The sequence below is a fragment of the Vigna unguiculata genome, chromosome 1, assembly GCF_004118075.2.
Source record: "Vigna unguiculata cultivar IT97K-499-35 chromosome 1, ASM411807v1, whole genome shotgun sequence".
In the NCBI taxonomy this organism is placed as follows: Eukaryota; Viridiplantae; Streptophyta; class Magnoliopsida; order Fabales; family Fabaceae; genus Vigna; species Vigna unguiculata.
Genome location: NC_040279.1, coordinates 37,699,893 through 37,716,123, shown reverse-complemented (window position 1 = coordinate 37,716,123; position 16,231 = coordinate 37,699,893). Strand labels below are relative to the sequence as shown.

The window sequence follows — 16,231 nt, the reverse complement described above, 5'->3', positions numbered from 1 at the left end:
TGGCTTTATAAGGAAATTAACCTTCAAAAACAAAGCAACTCTTAAATTCGAAAGGGTTAAACATATTTCTAGCATTTGAATGGAAAGTGACTCGAAGTTTGCCATCCTTTAGCAATATAGTAATGCTGTTAACATGAAACTGGCAAATCAAACCTTTGTCTTAGTTTGAAAACATCGATCAGTTAGTTTTTTCTTTTGTTTTTCCCAAAGCCTTGGCATGCAGAAGGGTGGAGGTTCATTCAAAATGTCCAACAAATTCAGAGATGACGTGCTCAGTTTCGGAATGAAAAGTCCACATTCAAGTTTCCTTCTAGCAAGGAATGATTCAAGCTGCGAACAAGCGACTGCCCGTAATTTGAAAAATATACCTAATCGTGCATTTTAATAATTTAAAAATTCAACTTCAAGTTGATAAAAAATCACTTCAAAAGTAAAATCGTAACTTTTTCTGCAAAAATAATGTATAGTTGTGCCATTCCAAAATATCCTTTTACTAATATATTCCTTTTAACATTCGGGATATCCCAAAACATCTGTCGTGGATTATAGTGTCAAGTATGGCCTGGCCTCCAATTGCAGTAAGTAGAGTGCAAATGGCTATGTAAGAAACAGTGCCATTCTCATACAACGCAACACTGGGCACCATACTTTCATATCAACACTTGTCTTTAACAAAATCATATACCCCAAACCAAAAAAATGTGCCCACTTAGGCAACGGCGGTTGGCCATCGACAAAATCGACAAAGTCACGTCCCAAAATATACTTGAAATCTAACTTAAATTCGATATAATCAAATATCCCCTAAGCTAAAACCAAATTCATGTTTATATTGCGTTTGACACTTCACGTTTCAAAAATGACGGTGAAGCCAAAATTAGGGAAAAAGTTTATGACCTCCCCCATTTCGCCAAACACCACGCACAGGTAGCCCTCCTCCTGGTTCATCCTTGTTAACTTCTGAGCGGTCTGTTGTTCCAGGATCTGGTTGATCAAAAAGGGCCGAAGCAGAACCATCACCAAGTCGCACTCTTAGGAACTTTGAACCTTTCTTGCGTTGCTTGTTCCCACCTCCACCATCCTCTCTAACTTGAGTAGATAAACTGCCATTTGATGTTTCAGTCTTCCCACCAAGCCTTACCGCAGGTTGACTTTCAGAATTTGTATCAGTCCGCTGTTCGATTTTTAATTTGCCCCTGTCACTTCGGTAATCACCCCTTGATAGCACCTCCACCTTCTCTTCTGAAGATTTATAATTTGCCTGTAGCTGATGTACGGTGCTTAAAAAGTTATCTGCTAATTTCTCTGTGGGGTTACTCCCCTTATTATCTATAGACTTACCTTTGCCTTTCTTGTTTACATTACTGTCTTTGCGATGGGTGCTTGCGCTGCTTTGAACCAAGTTATTTTCCAGTAAAGCATCTCTCTGCAAGCTAGCACTATAAGCCTCAATAAGCTGTATCTGTTTCTGAGTATCAGGGCACAGTCTTGCCAACTCAGGCACAAGATGAGACAAGCCAAAGTTCTGCACATAGTCCAGATACGTTTCTGTATCTATTGTGCCTTGGCGATATTGGGCAGATATGTCCTTAAACATACTGTATCTTTCTTCATCAAAATCAAGAGCACCTCGAATCTTTTCAATCAGGGACTGGTTAGCAGACTGAACATTTTCCACCTTCAATGAAGAATGACTGCTAGCAGGTATCTTGCTCGCTTGTGCAGCAGAAACAGGAGGAAAATCAGATAGTGAAGCTTCAACAGAGTTGTTCTCCATGAGATTCGGGGCGGATGCAGAGTGGACAATTCTAACATTGTCACGTGTGTCCCTCGATGAACCACCAGGTAATTGTCCACGAGAAGTTCTTTGTGTAGACTGAATAGAACCAGCATAAGTTGATGTTGAATGTCCACTGTTAATTACACCCTTCTTTGTCTGCCCAGAATTACGAGAAAGACCCAGAGCATTATTTGATGACTGTCGAAATTGTGAAGGATTACTTGGCGGTTGTACCAGTCCACGACCTGCTGCTGGCCAAGCATTACCAGAATTAATAACTGTTACAGTTCTGTTGTTATGACGACGCAGTCGTGCAGCCATGGAATTACTAGATGAGCCTTCCACTTCCTGTTTGGATCCTTGCTGGCCATTGTTGGAAGTTATGGGAAGTGGTGGAAAGGAAGAATCCTCCAGAGGTCCACTCCTTGAGCTATGTCCCAAAGCTTGAAGGTATCTTGAAGATGCTTCAGAACCAGCTGCGGCCAATGATTCAAATGGCTGAATGAGAGAATCAATGTCTCCATTCCCATCATCGACAGCAACTCGCCCACTACCTGATGCCGATTGATCACGAAATGTTTGCTCTGCATTAGCTGTTTCTAGACTAGCTTCAATGGCCATTGAAAGTTGATTTTCAGTAAAATCACGACGAAAAGAACGATTTCTTCCACGGCGTTGCTCTTGTTCATTACCATGTCTGTATCTGAAGCTAGTTGGAATCTGTAACGGAGGAATGTAGCTACGGTTATTTCATAAGGGAGTGCAAATAATCTAGGAAATAATTTGTCATGAGTAGTGAATTCAAAAGAAAAGATTGTCACTATACATGCCTGAAGAGCAGCATTCCGCTTAGACCGTGACATCCGTCCTCCATGTTCACTAGCATTATGCCTCTAAGCCGTAATCAAGGAAAAAAAATCAACAATGACACAATAATAACACCAACACATCTAATAATTTTATAGTAAAAGACAAAAATAATAAGGCCCCAAATGCACAGACAGAATCATTATGCAGCTACACAAAAAGCGCCCCGGCACATTCTAAGCAAATCACTAAAATGAGATTCATGTACTATAAATAATCAGTCACCTTCATCTCTGCTTCAGATTGAAAAACAACAAATTTCTTAGCAAGACAAGCCTCATCTTCACATAAGAAGTGTTCTTGACGGAAGTGAATCTGTACAAGACATGTCGATACAAATACTTCAATTTCACATGACAGCAAAGATCTTGTAAACCCATTTAGTTAATAAGAGAGTAAAACGAGCCTAAAGCATATCTTGCCTCTAGGTCATCATAATTCTTAAAGTAGTCATAGTGCCCTGGATGCTGCCTGCATTAAGAAGTACAAATATTACAAGTTTTAATTTATGACACACCAATTGCACATGGGATTAGCTTAGTTGTTACCTTTGGCATATATGGCAAGTATAATGTTCTGTAGACATATGCAAGTATAATTCATTGTCTCCATAAAATGGGGTTCCGCAATATTCACACAAGGGATGCCCCATGAAACCGCCTCTCTCACTCTCACTTCCATCAACCTCAGAATCACCTGTGCTTATGTGTTGCTTTAACTGTGCTCTGCTATATAGCTTTTGCTCACATATAAAAACCTGTCACAGAAATGGTTACCAGTCTCAGTCAATAGAAAAGATTACAAATTATATCGTCCAAGAAATTCTTATCAGACATATTATGAAATTTCACCTTCCTGCCCTCCAAACACAAACTGCACATATGCAACTTGTGACGGTGGAACATATGACCCTTCAACTGCCCTATATTCCTAAACTTATCTCGTCGCCTTGAAGCAGCATCCTGTGGTTGCTCCTCCATCTTGTCACATACACTGCACGAAAGTCTACACATAGCCTTGATCATCTTGTAATGGTCCAGATCATCAAAAAATGCATTTGTATCCTCATGGTACCAGTATGATCCAATCTTGCCCTCCCTTACCTCCGAAGGAAGGGCAGCAAAATCATTAATCATCTTTGTATAATCCCCTAGAGCCTGCCAGTACGCAGTAAAATTGAATATCAATATCAAAAGATAGCACAGATTACAATAACGTATAATTAGCAGAGCAAGCCCTGCTATCAACATTGACACGATTAAAGACTGCAACATTAAATAAAACACAGCTTGCAAACCATGCTAACCAAAAAAATCATTGTTAAATCCAGCTGTTTAGAAGCAACATCAAGTAAAAATCTTCAGATACAAAACATGCTATTTTGGGTGAATTACAAACTTCCATTAGGTCAATAGAAAAGTTCCACAAAACAAGCACCTCGTTTAAATTTGATCATACAGGAATGCAGGAAAAATTAAGCCGCGCCAATACAATTGACAGTGATCTCAGAGTAAAAATTTCGCAATAAACCTCAAATAAGGGATACGGTCCAATAACTCGAAACAACTTCAAATTACAGCTGACAGATACCAAAGATTCCTCTAATTGTTAAAAATGCATGTCATAATCGAACACAACGTTAAGTGTCAATGTGGAATAGTAAAGATTTTAACTCAATCCATCAAGAGCTCAAAGACTCTTCAAGAAGAGCAATGGACGTAAAACAATATCACAAAAGCTACACTTAACAAGAAAAAGAAAAACGACCCGAATTAAGCGGGAAGAAAAAGAGATTGGGCTTAGGCACAACCTTGGTGACGAATACGCGGTTGCATTCGGTCTTGCAGATGCAGCAACAGCGATTGTCGCATATGAAACGGAGGCGAGCGACGCACGTGGAGCACACCTCCCGGTGCAAACAGGGTCCGTAGGCGACCCATTCCAAAGGCTCTGCGCAAACAGCACAACAGTCATCCATCTATTCTCCTCTCTTCTTGGTTCTTGATTATTAATTACTAAGCTCTGAAATCACAAACCCCAGCTTCAGTGCCGGATCAGACAGGATTTTAGGTTATTGCAATAGAGAGAGAGAGAGAGAGAGAGAGAGAGAGAGAGAGAGAAATAGTAATCGATTGGAATTGGGGTTCTAGGGTTCGAGAACGATTGGGGGTGTGGATCTGAAATCAAATTGATTAAATATTGGAGTGATGATTTGTGATGTGCGTGGGGCGGAAGGAATTTTTGTGAGGGGGAGACAGAAGAAGATTCGGAGAAGATTGTAATAAATAAATTTATGTGAAAAGGTGAGTGTTTTGATTGAAGATAGAAGGGTTCAACACCATAGCCACCGCCTCCTATCCAACAAATTTCACACCCTTGGCCTTCCATCTCGTTTATTTTTTCTTTTAAAAATAAAATAAAATAAAAGTTTTGGTATATTCCTGTCTATAATTTATAGTTATTCATAAAAATATTTTTTTAATTTTTATATATAATATAATAATTTTGTAATTAGTTTTAATTTTATGAGTGTGATTTATTTTATTATATTATTTTTTAAGTTTTGTAAACTATTTATTTTATAAATATTTCAATGAATGATTTTTGATAAATTTAATAATGCTTTTTTATGTTAATAATTATCATTTGAAAATTTCCTTTATTATTATAATGAAAGAAAATTAGACACATGTTTAATATTTATAAATCTGATAAATTGAGTTCCATTCAACTTAACTAAATTTAACTTACTTATACGAGTTAGATGAAGAATTTAGTATACTTTTACTAAGATCCACTCTTATAGATAAATAAATTGTGTTTATGTTTTCTATTTTTATGTTACAAACTTCTTATGACTTAATTGGATGACTTATATGAAATGTTGAATTGAATTATTTTTTTATAAAGATTGTATTGTTTTTTAAATTAGGTTGATATATACGAATTATAACTTTTAACACAGAAAACATAATTATTTAAAATTTTAATCCAGTTGACTTCATCTAATCAAAATTAAATAACAAATTATGTTAATTTGCATTTAACCTAAAATGAATTTAAAAGCTTTGTCCAATTCAACTTAATATGTTTCAGTTATTAGGTAACGAGTTTATACAAATCTTACCTAGCACAAGAATATCCGGTGACCACAATAATAAGATGTTTTTTTCTATATCTTAATTATTTTCTTTATGTATTTCTTTTATTCATTTTCATTTTTTAAAATTTTTTTTCTATAATGTGTTATTTTATTATTTTTCTTTTGTAAAATAATAATGTGACAGATAGTCACACATCATACATCATGATGATATTCGTCATGTGTAGTAGTAAAAAATTGTCACATTATCGTTTGAAAATAAGATTCTAATGATTAAAAAAATCATATCACAAGATTAAAAGGATTGAACCTTTTTTACAATTAGAAATTAACCTATACTATTATACAAATATTATATAAAGGATTTTTTTTTTATCCACACTTTTTCAATTTCATATTTTAAGTGAATACACATGCATTATGATATTTATATAAAAGTTCAATTTTATTTTAATTTGGAGATGATAAAATTAAAAATTAAAAAACAAATGGGATTGAAATTTATCAAAATAATAAATTTATGGATCAAATTGAGATTCAAACAATGACTTGACACATCTTACCATAATGACTTGACACGTGACACAATATTGACGTGACACATGACATAAATAATTTAAAAAAAATCAAAATTCAAAAAAAATGAGATGCTAACATGTGACACATCCCTTAACACCGTTAACACCATATTAACGGAATTGACCTAATTGTTACATATTTTAAAAAATATGGACCTAATTGAGATTGAAAGAATCTTAGGACCTATTTGAGATTTTGGGACAAAAACGTAGGCCAATGGAGTATTTTAACTTATTGTAAATGAATATTCGCAGGTAACACGTATGTATATTTTTTATACCCGCATATCAATAGAGCGGCTACAATTATCATAATATTCGTACCCATAGATACTCGTACTCGCTATACTTTAATTTAAATTAAAATAACATGATTAAAACATTAATATAATGATTTTGAATATGTTGTTTTTTATCCATTGGTTTTAAAAAAAACTACTTTCTTTGTAAACTGTTATTCAACACTATTTAGATGGATTATTTACAGTTTGTTTGAAATTCATGAATATTATGTGTTGTATTTTTATTTGAATTTATGGTTAAAATATATTGTCAAATATTAAATTTGTCTTTTGTAAATACACGCGGTATCCTTGGATGTCCGTGAATAATAAAAAAATACGGAAATATTCAAATAACAGATACTCACACAAATATGAATATGAGTACGAGACGGATATTTATCTATCAAGTAGATACAGGAGAGCCACTCCCCGTATCCTATCCCTATCCACCCGAATCACAATCCTACTTTAGACGATTGATATTCGGGATGACAGTTTCTAAATGTGCTCAAGAGATTCCTATTGTAGTAGCAATTGTTGTGATTTGTGAATTATTTTTTTTATATAATTGATTCAAAATTTTACTAACAGTAATCGTGCTAAATATATTAAATCAAATACTTTTACACTCACTTATATAATGTTTTCGATGTCATGTTGAAGCAAAGCTTACGTTGCACCCAATTATAAATTGACCTAAGACTAAAGAAATTGATTATGATTCCTGTGGTGCCATGCTTATATATCAGCAACAAACAAACATGTCCTTCCTAGTTTTAACAGAACTTCCATAGACAACCGAACTAGCATGACCTTAAAAATGCTCGAGGAAACAATCTGGGGAGAATGGTATTTTTCCCTCGCACTATCAGGTAATACACGCCATAGCAAGGGACATGAATTACTGCCAGGCACAAGTACCTGCATGTACGTAGATTAATCAGTGAAACCATTTCAATGCAAAAGAAAGAGAAAATAATCAGAACATGATTCAAATTATCTTGATTAATCTTGCATCACATTGAGACTTATAATTGTAGCTCATGGAATGAATCTCTTGACAAAGTGAATAAAACAAAACTTGAGCAATTTCAGAGTGTTTGTATAACGCACCAGAGAGGAGCCCATTCGTTATTAAGATCGAGAAAGGGATATGGCCACCTGTTAGAGAACAAAAACACATGCTTACAAGTTACAACTATGTGAAAGAAAGCTTGTTTTCTGACAATGTAAACGAGATATTACAGTTGTTATGGTACCATTTGAAACCAAAGGCGTGGATGACCCATTGAAAAATGACGTAACCACAGCTCCAGAGAACGAAATAGGAGACTCTAAACCAAGGGAATTGCTGTCAATGAATGCACCAATATCACAACCGTGAGATGGATTAGTGCTAAATGCTTTTGAAACAGTCCTAAACTAAATTAGGAAAAAACTTGGATGCAGTTTCTTTAAGTACTTTTGGTATTGTCATCCAGAGTTTCATTGCGTTAAAGATTAGTGTAAACTCTAATTCTGACGGGAAAGCAATACTAAAAGCACTTATCTAAATTTATTCAAGGGTGAATGACACTTACGAGATTATTAAGAGCTGTATCCAGAAGGAGGAAAAATGCATTCAATGCATGCATGCATCCCATCAACTGTCAAGTTCAGGCCAACAAAAAACCAGTTAGAGTTCTTTCTTACACTGTAGAAGTGAAATCAGTAATGAGTAGACGAAATCATAATGTGACATTTATTCTATCAAACTAGAGAATGAGGAGGAAGCTGTAAATAATCTTTAGTCATAGGTAATTCTAGTGTTTGTATGCAGAAAACAGTAAATGAAAGGGAAGAACATGCACTAGTATCAAAAACAGTTAGTGTATATATGAGTGGACAAAATTAACCAAACTAAACTGAACTGTCAAATAACTGTACCATATTATACTAGAAATACTGAACTATTCACAATAAAACACTGTGTATAGAAGGATAAGTCTCACCGGGCTTAGTCTTAAATGAGAAATTTGTAAGAAGGGAACTATAACACCCCAAAATAGAACGTCTGTTAAGATGGCAGCCCCTGCACATGTCTGTTAAATGCAGCATATCAATTAGAACAATAAAGGAATAAGAAAAGAAAAGAAAGAAAACAATTCTATGGACTAGGTTCTGTGTTATAAGCTGTAAAAGCTAGGCTTAGCAGCTTATGTTTCCCTGTGGCTTAAAACCATGACCAGGGCATGTTCATTGACCATGTAGCATATCAGTTAACCGATACCAGAACAACACATAGTGACATTTTTCATTGTAATGTTAACATTGAATTCGATGTGTTTGACCTACCTGATACGTAGTTTGCATGAGGTAACCCCAAAACCCTGCTCTTTGTTCAAAGTCCTCTTCAACATATCTCCTTTCCAACTTGATGGAACCCTTTGCTTTTGCTTCTTTCTCTTGGTAGGCGTTTGAGTTTGTGGACATTGTCTCTTCCACATCCCTGCTCACAAACTCATCCTCTTCAACATTGTGAATTACAGGTTTATTGAGGAACTTCCAGCATCCATATACAGATATTGTGCTTCCCAACTGCATTCAAAGTTCCAACCAAGTAATAAATGCAAAGTAGGTGCCAATTCAAACAACCAAACTTATATGCAATTCCTTAGGTGTTTTTGGTGTTTTTCTGTAATCAGAATGAAAATTCACTTCTACAACCTATGCTCAACACCAATGTAAACCTTTATTTCGTAAATTAATAAAGTAAAACTCTAATTCTGATCAAAGAAAAAAAAAACAAAAAGTATAATCTTACCGCAAAGTATACAATAACCAATGCAAAAGTCCACCTGCAAATGAATATGCTGGATTAAATGGTCTTCATAATATAAGAACATAAGCAAATATGCATATTATTCAATTCCTTCCAGAGTTTTGTAGCCAGAGGAATAAACACATCGAATGTTGGGGCAAACAACAGAAAGAAAAAAAAAATGGAAAGAATATAAGGCGTGGAAACAAGTTCTACCCTAGGCATGTCATGTCTTAATCGGGGGCATAGAGAAAGTACTACAAGTGGCAGTTTTATAGCAATAAAAATTGAAGATCTGCAATTACACAAGCAGATAAGGTTGACCAACAAAGATTAAGTCTAACCGATGAAGTTAGTTCTTAACAACCTGTTAAACCAAAGCTTGAAGCTTTATCACAAGAGATACACATATTCAGGATTGTATAAGAAGAGAAAACATACTCAGTGTAGTAAACAAAGATTCTTGCATCGTATAGTAGAACATCCCAGAGCAAGAAAAGAAGCATGGTGACAAAGGAAAGGAAACGGGTACAAAGGAGGCAAAAGGGGTGCAGTCCTTGCCAGCAACTTGTCCATAGCTGTGAGGTGCTCACGTGATAACTGGGAAGAACATCCACGACCACTTCATCGTCAGGTCGAGACAACAAAAGGCTCTCATAGGTGCTTTCAAAGCTCCTCCGGGAAGCTCCTTCGTTCATTCCCAGCACCAATAACGCTCCTAAAAGGGCCACCCCAACTATTCCAAAACACACGAAATCATACCACCCTGTCTCCAATGCCATGGTGATTGTTGTTGTTGTTGTTCCCAGTTAGTTAATTAACCACCAATGATGCACCTCTTCTATGGCGTTGTAACTTGCCACATTAAGCAACAAGTACACACAGCTCTGAATTTTCATATGGGACTGGTAGCTTGACTTTGAATGTCAGGTTTGGGATCTTTGGACAGAACTTTGACAAAAGGTTACGCCTTGGGACGCAGGTGGTGTGGAATTCGGATGAGACAACGTTTGGACGCGCGTATCGATGGGAAAAGGAGTCTTGAAACTGTAAAAACATGTCATAAACTTGGGCTTAAGCATGTGGTCGGAGAAGTGATTTTGGGCTTATTATGTATTGTATTTTTGGACTCCTTTTACTATTGGTGGTGTGTACCGTAGCAGTTAAACCGATAAGCCCGTTCTGTATTTGGATTTTGTGCAGAGAATAAGAAGCGCTGATTTCACGCAAAAATTGTTTTCCTCTTCTCCATACTATTTATAATTATTGGACTAGGATTTTTAGACAGACTAAAAAGGAAGTACTGTAATAAACAGTTTGAGTAGATTTAAATATAAATAATTTTGAATTAAATTAATCTTATTTAATTTTGTAACGTCCCATTTAATTTATAAACATAATTAAAGGAAACGTCACACATAAAATAGTAAAATCACGCAGTTCTGGGGTTCCCAACATCACCCCTACAAAACCAGGCACACCACGATGCCAATAAAGCAGGATAACAATTTGACTAAGAGTTTACAATTCAAAAACAACGAATACAAGGGCCATGGCCCAAAAGAAAGACATCAAGAAGAGAAGTGTAAGATCCAGCCCAGACGGCTAAGCGGTGGAATCACCATTCCCATGTTGACCACGAGAACTTCGCCCATCTGCTCCCATCAACCAAGTCGATGATCATCGCAAGAAAGAATAGCCACATACAACACAACCATGCAACGAAACGGGTAAGCTAGAGCCAACAACATATGTATCATAAAGTCAAAAGCATTTTCATCATCTCACATCCAAATAATCAACCAAACATGTTATGACTCTCAATCAATACACTAAGACTCGACTCGACTCATCCGGATACGTATAACTTGGTCGGATTCAACGGATGCTTGCACTTGTGATGGATACCTCTGTTCGACCCTGAGCTGCTCACCCCCGAGCTATATGTTACAAGTGTTACGATGAATCAAATCTCCCTCACCATAAGGTTAGCCCTTAACGAATTTCAGGCCTCCTGCTACTCTCACCACAGGGATCAGTCCGCTCTAAGTGAGACTAACTGGCCCTTAGAGTGTCAGGATGCAATCCTTACCTTGAATCCTTACCTAGTTATACAGATGGGGCACCACCATGGACACCCACTAACAGGGGCCATGGGATTACGTCCCGACCACTGAAGCGCAACCCTGAAAGTCTCACCTAAAGACCCCAAGGTATTATGCACTGACACGGACCAACATACATATACAACCAGGGATTTATACATACATTGTACACAAGGTTTCAACCCAAAACCCACAACAAAACTCCATTGCTCATATGTTGAATCATTACCAACTTGTTATTCTCGATCAGGAGTAAGGTGTTTCTCCTCATGCCAACCATACCAAAGCTTTACCAACCACCAAGATTCATTATTGCTCATACCAAGTTTGTGACCCCACACACACACATATGTAACCAACTCATCATATACAAGTCATGTAGAGATCATGCCAACTTTCATGCCAACCCATCATTTGTAATTCAGGAATCATACCACGTATACCTCATACTCCATTATATACATATCACTCATCATGCATTCATACCCAACCAAAACAGAACATTCAAGAATAAACAAATATTCAATCACATCACTGCCTCGCCCAGCACCTCGCTCAGGCTGAGGGATCTCGCTCAGGCGAGACAGTCTCGCCCAGACGAGTCCCCTTCCGCCTAGGCGAGGGCTCAACAGGAACAAAAAGGCAACGCGGGATCTCGCTTAAGCGAGATCCCTCTCGCCTGGGTGAGTTGTGTGCTCGCTCAAAACACACCCAGGTCGCCCGAGCGACCACTCGCGCAGGAAGCTCTGGGCGAGTCTCTGCACATCTCGCCTGGGCGAGTCTAACAGTGTCCGCCACTGTTCGCACCTGCAACGCGCATGTTTTATAGACCAACCAATCATACAGAGTACTTTCATGCATCAAAATGAAGAATTTAACCATACAATTAGTAACCAACCACAAACAAGTCGAAACAACACAGAACTGGAAACCCTAACTTCCCGTACCTGGAGTAAGGGTTAACGGAAGTCTTGGCAGCACGATAGCTAGTACTGTTGTCCCGAGAACAGCTAAAGAGCTGGAAAACAGTGGAGGAACAGAACCAAGGGAAATTTGTTACGAAGACCTGATTGGACTTAATGCTAAGGAAAAATACATACAAGCTAGGAGGGTACTTACGCGGAGTAGAACTGGTCTGAGCTAGCTCGAAAGGGACCTCAGGCAAGCCCTAGCAGAGCGTTCTGTGAGGGTAAAGGGAGTGACGGCTGCTGGATTTTTCTGCAAGAGTGAAAGTGGGTGGTTAGGACATCCTGAAGGGGTTTTATCAATTGGGCCAACCCTAGGCCCAAACACAAGAGGGCAGCCCTTAACTTTAGGGCAGAAAAAAAATGGGCCTTACATTCTCCCCAACAAGAAAATTTTCGACCTCGAAAATAAAGACTCACCAGGTAAACAGATGTGGATGTGATTTTCTCATGTCCTCCTCTAACTCCCAAGTCGAGTCACCCGTCCTCCGATCCCAGATGACTTTAACAAGACTACGGTCTTTCCACGACGTTCCTCAACCTTGCTATCCTCAAGAGCGATGGGTGGTACTTCCACTGTGAGATCTTCCCTGATCTGTATATCCTCAGCTTCCAACACATGCCGGGTCGAACATACTTCCTCAGCTGTGACACATGAAACACTGGATGAAGGTTCGCCAACTGCGGGGGTAAAGCTATCTCATAAGCCACTGGTCCAATCCTCCTCGTGATCTGATACGGGCCAAGGAACTTGGGCGAAAGCTTCCTTGAGCGGAGAGCCCTTCCCACGCCCGTGGTTCGGGTCACCCTCAAGAATACATGATCTCCCGCTGCAAACTCCAAAGGCCTCCTCCTCGATCCGCATAGGCCTTCTGCCTACTCTGAGAAGCCAACATCCTATCTCTCACCATCCTCACCTTCTCGGTGGTCTGCTCTAACAACTCTGGTCCAACCAACACTGCTCTCCATCCTGATACCAACAAAGAGGAGTCCTACACCTCCTGCCATAAAGAGCCTCGTATGGCGCCATGCCAATGCTCGCATGAAAACTGTTGTTGTAGGTGAACTCTATCAAAGGCAATACCTCATCCCAAGCACCCAGATGATCCAATATGCAAGTCCTCAACAAATCCTCTAATGACTGGATCGTCCTCTCAGACTGGCCATCGGTCTGAGGGTGATAAGCTGAACTCATGGTGAGCTTGCTACCCATAGCACTCTGTAAGGTCTGCCAAAACCGGGATGTAACCGTGGGTCTCTGTCGGAAACTATGCTCGAGGGCACCCCATGAACTTACTATCTCTTTGTACAACTGGGCCAACTTGGCCATGGACATCCTCAAGTTCATCGCCAAAAAGTGTGCACTCTTGGTCAACCGATCCACTATCACCCAGATGGTGTCATGTCCTCTAAAAGTCCGTGGAAGATGAGTCACGAAGTCCATGGAGATGCTGTCCCATTTCCACACTGGTACCTCTAACGACTGTAGAATCCACCGGGTCTCTGATGCTCCACCTTCGCCTTCTGACACGTCAGACAGGCGGATACAAACTGAGCCACATCCTTCTTCATCCCTGCCACCAGAAAGTTTCCTTGAGGTCCTGGTACATCTTAGTCATGCCAGGATGCAAGCTAAGACGACTCTTGTGTCCTTCCTCAAGGATCAACTTTCTCACCTCAGCATCATCAGGTACACATACTCTGCCTCGAAACCTCAGTATGCCATCATCACTCACGCAAAGTCTCTAGCTTCCTCTGATCCAAGCTGTTCTCTAACTCTGTTCAGACTGCATCCAACAACTGCCTCTCTCTGATCGAGCCCAAGAAGTCACTAGATATAGTAAGGGTACTACACCTAATGGACTCGGACCCCAACTCCACCTGTATCCTCATGTCTCTGAACTTCTCTAGTAGTTCCACCTCTTTTATCATGAGGTGCGCGTATGTACCGTCTTCCTACTCAGAGCATCTGCCACCACATTTGCCTTCCCCGGATGATATAGGAGCTCGAAGTCATAGTCCTTCAGGAATTCCATCCACCTCCTCTGCCTCATGTTCAGCTCCTTCTGATCAAACAAGTACTTTAAACTTTTGTGGTCGCTGAACACCCGAAACTGAGCACCATACAGATAGTGCCTCCAGATCTTCAAGGCAAAAACTATAGCCGCCAACTTCCAAGTCATGAGTGGGATAGTTACGCTCATGTACCTTAAGCTGCCTCGAAGCATATGCCACTGCCTTCTTTTCTTGCATCAAAACACAACCAAGTCCAAGATGAGACGCGTCGCAGTAGACTTCAAACGGTTTCCCCATCCGGAATTACCAATATAGGAGCACTCGTCAATCTCCTCTTTAGCTCTTGAAAGCTCTCCTCACACTTGTCCGTCCAAGTGAAGGGTTGGTCCTTCCGGGTAAGCAAAGTCAGAGGCGCCACTATCTTGGAGAATCCCTCTATGAATCTCCTATAGTAGCCCGCTAACCCCACAAAGCTCCTGATCTCTGTGGCCGACTTTAGGACTTTCCCACTTTACCACTGCCTCGACCTTTGCCGGGTCCACTGCAATCCCCTGGGCGGATATCACATGCCCCAAAAACTGAACCTCATCCATCCAGAACTCGCACTTGGACAACTTGGCATACAACTGCTTCTCTCTCAAAACACCAAGCACCAACCTCAGGTGTTCTGCATGTTCCTCCTGAGTCCTGGAGTAGATAAGGATGTCGTCTATGAAGACCACGACAAACTTATCTAGGAAAGGTCGGAAGATCCTGTTCATGTAGTCCATGAACACTGCTGGAGCGTTGGTCACACCAAACGGCATAACCACATACTCATAGTGGCCATACCTCGACCTGAAGGCTGTCTTCTGTACATCATCAGCCTTTACCAAAATCTGATGATAACCCGATCGCAGATCTATCTTCGAGAACACTGATGACCCATGCAACTGATCCATCAAGTCATCAATCCTCGGGAGCGGATACTTATTCTTGATCGTCATCTTGTTCAGTTGCCTGTAGTCCACACACAGACGCGAACTCCCGTCCTTCTTCTTCACCAACAACACTGGTGCTCCCCAAGGCGAAGTACTGGGTCGGATGAACTGTTTCTCCATCAGATCTTCTATCTGTTTCTTGAGCTCTACCAACTCTGCCGGAGCCATGCGATATGGGGCCATCGAGACCGGGCCTGTTCCTGGGACTAGATCAATAGAGAACTCCACCTCTCTACTGGGAGGCAACCCTGGTACCTCCTCCGGAAACACATCCACAAAATCCTGGACGACTGGTATCATGACGTCGTCTCTCCTCTCTCCACCTCCATATGTGTGAAGATCATGTAGCACTGCGCACCGTCCTGTAGTTCCCTCATAACACCCTGAGACACCAACTCAGCTCCTCTGAGTCGGGAAACAACAACTTCTTCTCCCGACAATCTATCAGAATGCGATTGGCAGAGAGCCAATCCATCCCTAAGATCACCTCCAACTCCTGTAGAGGTAGGCAGATTAAGTTCACCCTGTACTTGCGTCCCTCTACCTCCACTGGAAGCCTAGCACACAAGGACGACGTCCTGACCAAACCCGACGCCGGAGTAGACACCGCAAGCTCACACTGCAGCTCGCATACCGGCAGACCCAACCGTTCCACACAAGCAATTGACACAAAGAGTGTGTCGCTCCAGAATCATACAGCACACACAAAGATTCACCCGCTATCATGCATCGACCTATAACAAGATTACCTGA

General features: G+C 39.9%; 2 protein-coding genes across 2 annotated transcripts; both read right to left on the bottom strand.

The window, feature by feature from the left end:
• Positions 1 to 475: 475 nt before the first annotated feature.
• LOC114175590 (E3 ubiquitin-protein ligase ZNF598-like) lies at positions 476 to 5,020 on the bottom strand. The gene is made up of 7 exons (XM_028060348.1): positions 4,458 to 5,020; positions 3,499 to 3,804; positions 3,196 to 3,404; positions 3,070 to 3,118; positions 2,873 to 2,962; positions 2,611 to 2,673; positions 476 to 2,500 (listed from the first exon to the last, which is right to left on the bottom strand). Exons 1-7 carry the CDS (start codon positions 4,623 to 4,625, stop codon positions 878 to 880), a joined length of 2,508 nt encoding a protein of 835 aa, XP_027916149.1. The 5' UTR covers positions 4,626 to 5,020; the 3' UTR covers positions 476 to 877.
• A 2,200-nt stretch (positions 5,021 to 7,220) lies between these two features.
• Positions 7,221 to 10,461, bottom strand: LOC114177558. Its single transcript, XM_028062954.1, has 8 exons — positions 9,854 to 10,461; positions 9,416 to 9,449; positions 8,947 to 9,189; positions 8,604 to 8,693; positions 8,193 to 8,258; positions 7,872 to 7,963; positions 7,726 to 7,773; positions 7,221 to 7,533 (listed from the first exon to the last, which is right to left on the bottom strand). The coding sequence occupies exons 1-8, from the start codon at positions 10,192 to 10,194 to the stop codon at positions 7,416 to 7,418; spliced, it is 1,032 nt and encodes a 343-aa protein (XP_027918755.1). The 5' UTR covers positions 10,195 to 10,461; the 3' UTR covers positions 7,221 to 7,415.
• Positions 10,462 to 16,231: the final 5,770 nt, after the last annotated feature.